The sequence below is a fragment of the Serinus canaria genome, chromosome 6 (genome assembly GCF_022539315.1).
Source record: "Serinus canaria isolate serCan28SL12 chromosome 6, serCan2020, whole genome shotgun sequence".
Taxonomy (NCBI): Eukaryota; Metazoa; Chordata; class Aves; order Passeriformes; family Fringillidae; genus Serinus; species Serinus canaria.
The window spans coordinates 2,302,304-2,311,681 of record NC_066320.1 but is presented as its reverse complement, the minus strand read 5'-3'; the positions used below and the strand labels follow the sequence as shown (position 1 = coordinate 2,311,681).

At 48.1% G+C, this 9,378-nt stretch overlaps 1 protein-coding gene across 1 annotated transcript in view; it reads left to right on the top strand.

Moving 5' to 3' along the window:
* The first annotated feature begins 392 nt into the window (after positions 1-392).
* CDH23 (cadherin related 23) overlaps positions 393-9,378 on the top strand; it is a 181,110-nt gene continuing 172,124 nt past the window's right edge. The window contains 3 exon segments of the mRNA XM_050976130.1: positions 393-512; positions 515-554; positions 1,188-1,265. Coding sequence (XP_050832087.1) covers positions 393-512; positions 515-554; positions 1,188-1,265 — 238 coding nt within the window.

Genomic DNA, 9,378 nt, shown 5'->3' with positions numbered 1-9,378 from the left:
GGGATTTGCAGCCCAAAGCAGGGCCCTGTTCCCTGGAGGGGCAGCTCTCCCTCCTCCAGAGCACGCAGATCCTGTGTGCTGGCTGGTTTGGAAACCTCCCAGCACCTGCTGCAGCTGGAGTTGGACAGTGCACCTTGTTTTTAGCCAGCTGGTGATATGAAGGAATGTGTTTTGGAACAGGAAGGTTCTGCAGAAGCGAGTCCTGCGTGCCAAGGGCTGCTGGGGGTGTTTCAGCCTCATTTGCCTCTCCCAGAGCCTGCTGGCCCCAGTGGCAGGCAGTGACAAGTGTGCTGCCAGGCCCCTGGAGATGCCCTCAGCTCTCAAATAACCCATTTTGTCAGGTTCCTTTCTATTTTCTTTCCAGGTGCTTAACTCCAGAGGCTGGGATTTAAATGTGCCTTTGCAACAGCGCTGCCTCCAGTGCTCTCCCATTTCTCAGGGTGTTTAACCAGCCTGGTGCCTCAGGAAAGAGGGCAGTGCTGAGAAATCCCTGCCTTGTTATGCAGGGATAGGAGCAGCTCGTGCTGCTGCCCTATCCCACGCCCCAGGAGCTGGTTTGGTGGGATGCACACCTGGCACCTGTGCTTGAAAGGTCTCAGGAGCATCTCCTTCCCTTGGGAGCTGGGCTGGCTGCTGAGGTTTGGTCTGTTCTGCTTTCCTGGGATGCTGAGCACTCCCCACCAAACCTTCCCGGGAAATCACTGCCTCTCCCCCCAGCTCTCTTCCCGCAGCAGATCCTTCCTGGCTGGCTCTTTCCCCAGCCCAGGCTGCCTTTGTCACTCTCCTACGTGCTCTGCACTTGGCTCTGTCCCCTAATGAGGCTGCGGGCCGGGGGCAGGCTCGGCGCTCCCAAGGAGGTGGTGGAGAGGAGCGAGCCCGGTGATTAGAGGTGAAAGGAGGCAATTAGAGGGAAAGGCAGCCCCGGTGATGGCAGAGGGAAGGAGCACGGGGCTTTGCTGGGGTGCCTGACGAGGCAAAAGGCTCTCGGCTGTGGGAGCATAGCAAAGGTAATATCCGTGGGCTAAAGCAGTAATTGATGCTCCCGGTGCCTGTGCTGTCGGCCTTCCCCCTCCCCTCTGCCTTTTGGAAAATACCAGAAAGGCTGCTGGAGGGAAGTGGCTCCTGTGAGCATTCCCAAACCCTTCCCAACCTTGGGAAATAACTCCTTGTTTCTGTCCTCTCCCCAGGCCAGGGCAATCGCCTGCCATACTTCATCAACTACTTCTTTGACACCTACCTGCTGATCAACGAGGACACTCCCGTGGGTAAGTGGGATGGGCACTGGCTGCCACCACACCTTGGGAAAAGTGTGGAAGAGGAGTGTTTTCCTTTGGATGGGCAGAGGGAGCTTTTCTTGCTTCCTTTGGCTGGGGGTTGGTTTTTAGTAAATGCAGAAATCGACCCGGTCGCTCTGGGCGCCTTCCCAGGCTCTCAGTCCATTAAAATTGTGCTCTTCAATCAGGGCTCCTGACTGCCCTGTAATGGGGGAGGAATCGATTGGGAGGCTGGGATGGAGCCTCTGGAGGTCCCTTCTCCCACCTCCAGCCCGGGCAGACCTTCCTGAGGGATGGGGCTCTTACTGCACCCACCTCCCCTTCAGGGTTGCTGGGGAGATCTGCAAGCTGAGCCTTCTGCCCCTTCTAGGGTGCCCTTGGTCAGGAGTTGGCGGCTCCTGTGGGATTTGGGGTGGTGCCTGAGCAGTCAGGCAGGATGTGTAGTCTCGGTTTGGGTGGATGGTGGAGCGTGGTGGCTGAGTTTCCACCCAGGAGAAGCCCTGGAGCTGGCTGGGAGCAGCTTCATGGAAATGCTTCCTCACGGAGCACCTTGCTCTCCAAGCACTCGAGCCTGAAACACCTCGTGGGAATGGGACTGAACTCCTGTTTTGTCAGAAAATAGGGAGATTTCCTCCAGCCTGCTTTCCAGTGAGACATTATGCCCGTCAAGTCACTCTTGGAATTACTTTGGCAGTTGAATTTCTCTTTTTTTTTTAACTTTGTATTGCACTGTGTGTGTGTATATAATCGACTCTAAGGAATATTGGCACCTTGGGATTTTGTTTCCAGATGCACCGGAGGGAAATGTCAGCCTGGGAAGTGTTGACACACACAGTTGTTTCTGTGTTTCCTGCTGTTGGTAGGTGTTTTCTGAGTTAAGGTTTATTAACTTCAAAAAAAAAAAAAAAAAAAGGTGCCATCTGGAAACACCTTCCTGATATCCTGAGTGTGAGGAGCAGAGCTGTGTGTGGTGCCTGTTTCCTGGGGGGGAAAAAAAGAAAAATTGTATTTTTTTGAGGTCTGTTTGAGCGCCCATCCCTCCCTCCAAAGCCAGCAGCTCCTTGCCTGCTGCCTGCCGTGCCAAAAGGGATCTTAAGCAACAATTAAGAGATCATTCCCCCTCTAATCACTTACAAGAGTAAATTAGTCTTGTCAGGAGCTATTAAGACAGAGAGCTCGGAATTCATTAGGCGAGATTGGGCCAGGGGAGCTGCTGGCGCTGCCGCCGGTCCAGGCTGATTAATTTCTCCCAAAACATCATCAATGCCCATCTGTTTCATTTAGGTCTGGGGAGAGCAATTTTCAGGTGGACTGACCCTGTAGTCAGTTATTTCACCCAGAAGTAATGGGTGAAATAACACACACACACACACAGACACGTGCAGGGGGAGCGGGAGGTGGGAGCTCCGGGGAGGGAATTGTAGGGGAAGGAGGAGGATGAGGAGGAGGGATGGGGATTGGTTGAGTTGTGGTGGCATGGGCAAGGCATGCAGGGCAGTGCCAGCTGCCAGCAGCTCTGTCACCCTGTGTTTTTCTTGGAAAATGGGAGTACTGACTGGATGAACCCCTTTGGGAGAAGAGAGTGCAGGAGAGGGACTGTCCGTCTCCATCCTGCTGCTGTTTGCCTCAAGCAAAATCACCCCAAGGGCCATTTTGCTTAATCCCAGGCTTTTCCAGAGCTGGGAAGGTGCCACAGGGGTTACTACAGCCCTGGATTTGCCAGCAGCTGGGTGTGGCATTCACATTTCCTCTACGTGATCCCTTCGCCCAAGATTTTTCTCCTGGCAAGCTGAAAGGCAGCGAGAGAGAGAGAGAGAGAGAGCTCAGAGAAAAGGAAAACAGTTCTTATCTCAATTGCTTCTCCTGTGTTGTGCTCATGTGGAATGTGTTTGGAGATTGTTCACCCACAGGTGATTGTTCCATTGGATTTTAGTGTGAGTTGTTTTCACTCTGTGGCCAATCAGGGCCAAGCTGTGTCAGGACTCTGGAGAGAGAGTCAGGAGTTTTCATTATTCTCTTTTTAGCCTTCAGTAAGTGTCCTTTCTGTATTCTTTAGTATGGTATTTTTTAATGTAATACAGTATAATAAAGTAATAAATTAGCCTTCTGAGCACATGGAGCCAGATGCATCATTCCTGCCTTCACCAGTGGCCCTGTGTCTCTGAGATATTTGTTGAAAATCCTTTCGCTAGGATTTTTCTCCTGAGAAAAGAAATGTAAACAATAACTCTGATGGCTGTGGAATGTGGTCTGGAGGTGATTTTACCAAGGTGCATCTTTGGTTGGTGTCACGTGAATTGTTTCTGCTTGATGATCAATCCTGGTCCAGCTGTGTCAGACTCTCTGGGTCGGTCAGGAGATTTTATTGTTCATTCTTTGCCAGCCTTCTGATGAAATCCTTTGTCTTAATTTAATAGATCATTTTCTTTTAACATAATATATATCATAAAATAATAAATCAGCCTTCTGAAACAGGGAGTCAAGATTCTCATCTCTCACCTTGTGCTGGGTGAGAGATGAGAATCCCCACCCCAGCCCTGCATTTGCAGGAGCTGGGAATGGGCAGGCAGCACTCCAGGCTGGTCAGGGTCCCTGCTGCTGCCAGAGCAGCGTCTTCTTAGCATAATGTAATGACTGCAGTCTAATTGCCCAGCAAATGGATCTGCTGTGAGCAGGACAGGAGTGGGAAAATGAAGATGATCCATCATGTCAGCTCTGTAAGCAGCCTTCTAACCACCCAGCCTGGGTTCAGCCAGGTTCCTCTGCGAGCGTTCACGCCCTGACGCCTCGCCAAATGCGTGACAAAAGACGAGTGCAATCCCACTTCCCTCCATCCCAGCCAGAACACCTCGGAATCGTGTTGTCTTACAAGAGTGGGAAATGCTTCACCCTGCAATGGAGGTGATGACATGCACTTGGCCTGGCCCTCAGGCTGTGTCCTGTCAGGGGCATGGCCACCAAGGTGGGGACAGCGTGGCCAGTTGGGTTTGTGAGGTCCCCAGGACGAGGAGAGAGATGGGAATCTGACTCCAAGTTCTCAGAAGGCTGATTTATTATTTTATGGTATTATATTAAAGAATGCTATACCATAGTTATACACCATAACTATATATAAAACCAATATACTATAACTATATTCTACAACTATATACCATAACCATAACTGAACTATATATGCTATAACTATATAAAAACCATACTAAAACTAAAGAATACAGAAAGGATACAGACAAAAGGCTGCACAAGAATGAGAATGAAAAACTCCTGACTGACTCCTCAGAGTCCAACACAGCTGATGGTGATTGCTCACTAAGTAAAAACTACTGCTCAAAAAAACTACTACTCAAAAAAACTACTCAAACTCATGAAGGAGGTGAAGCAGGACTAGCTATCACCTTAAAAATCTCAGTCTTAGCTTTAAATATATTACTATATCCTCAAACTTTAAACTCTTAAGTTCTCTACCGCGCTTCTATTCAAACTGCACACCTGTAATTTCAGTCCTGTCAATTTTGGAAGCTTTCTCTACAGCCTCAGGTGAAATGCAGTGTTCTCTTTGGGGGTCTTTGAGCATGGAAAGGCAGAAATTCTCAGCATCCAGGCTTCCAGCAGCTGCCTCAGCACCACAAATTACCCTGGGACCACGGAGAAGCCCCAAGTCAGCAAGTCCCAGGTCAGGAGCAGTGAGCAGTGCCAGCCCCAGCAGGGCCATGCCCAGTGACCTGGGCTGTGCCTGCTGCTCAGAGCCCCCTTTTCCTTCCCTCTGGCTCTCCCAGGAGCCCTGGGCTGTGCCCTCCATCCTGGGGTGCACCATGCTCAGAGAGCAAGGCGGATGGATGGATGGATGGATGGATGGATGGATGGATGGCTGACAGGGAATTTCATGGTTTCTCTCCCTCCTTTTGCTCTGTGCAGCTTTTGCTGAGCTGGCAAACGCTGTGGGATATTTCTGCCCTGAATTTGAATGGGCAGAGCTGAACCTTGCTCTTGTAAGACCCACATCAGCATGGGCTGGAGCTGGTGCTGCCCGTGGGGCTGTGGCTCTTCCTGCGCCCCTGCAGCCCAAGAGGAGCCAGGGGCAGTGGAGCGCCACTGAGGAGTGGCTGCACTTTGGTGGCCAGTGGCCACTAAAGGGTTTAGGTTGGTGTGTGACACTTTGGGCCTGCTGGGACACAATTATTTCACAAGGAAACCAAAGAGGAGCGTGGTGTTTCACAGGCAGGGTGGCTCCTCACGTGGATCTGAGGCAGCACACCCCTCTGATATTTGTGGATGATTTAATTCTCTGTCCTAGGCAAGGACTGGCCCAGAAGGCTTTTCATCTCCAGGCTTTCATCCTCCACACTCTGTCTGTCCTTTCCAAGGCAGTCATCCCTTCCAACACTGCCTTTTGCACAGGGAGAAGCTCTGGCACCACCCAGGACAGGTCCCTGGGGGTGCTGGGCCACTCAAGCTGCTGCTGGAGATAATGGTTATCAGTGTGGGACTCAACCTGTTTGATCCCACAGGCTGTGACCAGGCTCCTCCAGATGAATCACTGGAAGGAAAAATAAAAAAGACCAAAAAAGATGGTGGCTCTCTGATCCCTGCCTGTTTCTGGGCTGATTAAATCATTTCAGAGCTCATGGATCCATGGTGGAAAATGCTAATTATTTGTTCTTAAAGGTTTAAAAGTTTGATGGTAGTAAAATAGTTTTAAAAATAGTAATATAATTAGAGTAAGAAAAATTTGGACAATTAGAATTTAGGACAATATGAGACAATAAAAGCAAAGAGTTATGGATAGTTTGGGTACCTCTTTCTGGGCAAAATAAGCTTGAAAAAGGACACATTTAGACAGAGGATTAACCCTTAAAAGCAGCAGCCTGTTCCATATTCCTATACTTCATATCTGATGTATGAATTTTATTCAAACAAAGGATTTTGTTCGGTCAGTGTCAATTATTTTTTGAAATTTAATGGCGTCTCTTCAGGGCTGAATTTGATAAGGGGGCAATAAATTCTTTTTTTTTCTGAAAGATTTGGGTGTCCTGTGGCTGCTATTTTGGTGCAAGTCCTCTCTTAAAAAAAGTATCTTAGCATAGTTTCTATTTTAACATTATGTAATAACCTAAAACTGTATTTAACACACTATTTAAGAGAATGGACAGGAATGATCTGGCCTTTTAGGGAGGGTAATTCCAGAGGAATGTGCCAGGCTGGGAGGGAGACTGCCTGGCTTTGAGCCTTCCATTGCTGAGATTCTCCTTCACTGGGCGAGGCTGTGGCCACCTCTCCTTCCTCTCCAGTGTTTATCTATCACCCAATGGCTGTTTGCTGCCTAAAACTGAATTTTCAGGGCTCTTGAGAGCTCTGCAGAGGAGCAGCCTGGTTTTCTGAGTGTGCTTTCTCTGTCATCTGAAGGCCCATTGATGAAATTACTTGTTGAGCTGCAGAAAGTACAGGATCTTTAATGAAAACTTAAAGCTTGGGAAATTAGTTATTCCCAACATCAGGAAACTTAAGGTTTAAAAAAAAAAAAAAACCAAAAAAAAAAAAACCAAAAAAAAGAGCCCCACTCCCACCCAAGCCCTTAACCCTGCATCATTAAATTAATCACTTCATCAATCACTTAAACTTTCCTATCTGCTTTGCTAATAGGCAGTAACATTAATGCTGGTGTTTAAGAAGTATATATTTGCAATATGGACTCATTAACATGCCAGGGTAACCTTGCTCCTCATCAAACCACCCAGGGGTTTGATCTCACCACCTTCTGAGCCCTGGCACGGGGGCCAGGCCCTTTCCAGGGAGAGGGGGAAAGATGTGGGAGTTGGGTAATGAGGGCTGGGGTGATTTCTTGATGTCTGGGATGGCTTCAGCAGCATTAATTATCTGTGCAGGGCTGGCTTCTCTCTGGCTGTGCCCTGGTCCTTGTCACTCTGGGGTGCCACTGCCCCAGCTCAGGAAAATTGGCCCTTCCAGGCTGATTGGAGGCATTAACATGGGTGGCAAAGCTGATAAAGAGCAGTGAGTCAGGCTTAACAAAGGGAAAAAAAAATCCACAGGAGGGGGGGAAAGCACATGTGTATGGATATATCAAGCTAGGAGACATACATACATATATATATTTTTTTAAAAAATTTTTTTTGTGTGTGTTTGTATCTTTGTGGAGGTATTCTATTAGCCAAGGGTCCTCCCCTGTGCTGGAGGGAAGCTCTTGCATTTGCACACACTCATAATTTTATTTTTGGTGGGGAAGGTGAGCTGGGATTTTACCATCAGGGAAAAAAATAAAAAGCCCTGGTTGCAAACAGTGGTGAACATGACTGTGTTTCTGGTTTTGCCAGACCAGAAACTTGGTGTATTTGGGTGGTGTGAGTTTAAAAAAGAAGGAAATAACCCTAACTCCTTCAACCTATGCTTCTAATGTTGGCACATCTGAGATCCCTGCAGTCTGGATCTGCCCCTGGATCCCTGGGAGTGCCCAAGGCCAGGCTGGAAGGGGCTTGGAGCACCCTGGGATGGTGGAAGGTGTCCCTGGTCGTGGCAGGGGGTGGAACAAGGCAGTCTTGGAGCTCCCTTTCTACCCAGACCATTCCAGAATGAAATCTTTCAGTGTCAGCTTCTTCCTCTGAATCCTAACAGTGTCTTCAGGGCTGAGTGAGGCAGGAGGAAGTTCATTTGTTCTAATAAATGAGCAATAAATTCTCTTTCTCTGAAAGATTTAGGTGTCCTGTGGCTGCTATCTCATTCCTCTCTTTAAAAAAAAGTATTCTACATAGCATAGTTTCTATTTTAACATTTTGTTATAACCTAAAACAGTATTTAAGACACTGCTTAAGAGATTTAATACAGCATAACTTTCTAACATAGCACAAATAATATTCACTTAAACATTTGCAAGAATCCAGTCAGAAAATGCACATTTTTCACAGGTGCATTGATGGCTTTGGAATGAACTGTGGCCACTCAGGAGGGGGGGAAAGGGGAAGCCTTGTTGGACAGCTCTGTGAAAACATCTGCTCCGTTTGCAGCGCTGGTCAGGGCAGGGAAAAAAAGCTCTGTGAGCTCCCTCTCTTAAAGATTTATTAATATTGCTGGGTACACGAGGGGGAAAGATTTCAACCACTTGACATTTAATGGTTAGTAACTCAATTTTATTCCATTCATCTGCATGGCTTTGTCAGGTGCCTGCTCTGGTATTGTATCACCACGGAGGTTGTCTTGCTGCCTGTGAGCAATTAGGAGGGTGATTTGGTGCCTGAATCTGGAGAAACCTTTTTATTTTTCCTTTCTAATTGATTATTAGCTCAGAGGTGAGAGCTGGTGTGGTGGAACATAATATCCTTTATAAACAGAGATGTGGTGGCTTTACTCCCTCTGCTATTCTGGTTTCAAGCAGGTAATTTGAAAAGAAGAGGAGGGGGGGGAAAGATTTTGAAATAGGGAAAGTCCAAGGGAGATGAACAATTTGGGGTATGGAGAGAAACGAGGAGCATCCTCCCAGGCAGAGATTGATGGTTGTTACTAATGATTTTGGGAAATAGAGGGGAAGGAATAAGATGTGGCAGAAGACTGTAAAATAAGTACCAGCACTGCAGAAAAGCCTGGCTCTGGAAATGCACCTTTTCCCACACGGCAGCAGCACCAAATTAAACACATCCTGCTGGGTGAAGCAGCATTTCCCTGCCAAGGAGCACTGCTGCCTGGTGGGCTGGGGAGGCAAGAAGTCAGGCGACCACACAGAAAGCACCATCCTGCCTCCACATCTCTGCCAGCAGCTTTCCTAAGGGCATGAAGGGTGGGAAAGGGGAAAAAAAAACCCAAAACCATCTCCCAGGATTTGCAAGTTGTTTTTTGCCTTGGAAAAATTGTGCTCCCGTCAGGTGAGGAGTGAGGGCTTGCAAAGGGCATCAGCCAGAAGTTGTTACCCACCTGCTTTTCCCCTGAAAGGGTCAGAAATTTGGGCTCTGTATGAGGAGAAAAAAAATAGCCAAGCTGGTTTTATCACCCTGCAACAGGGTGATCTGGTAGAGCCATGAAAATTGGCAGCATCCTGGAAGTTAGTGGCAGGAGATTGAGTTTCACTGGGGCTGGGATGCTCCACAGGCAGTTTCTGGCA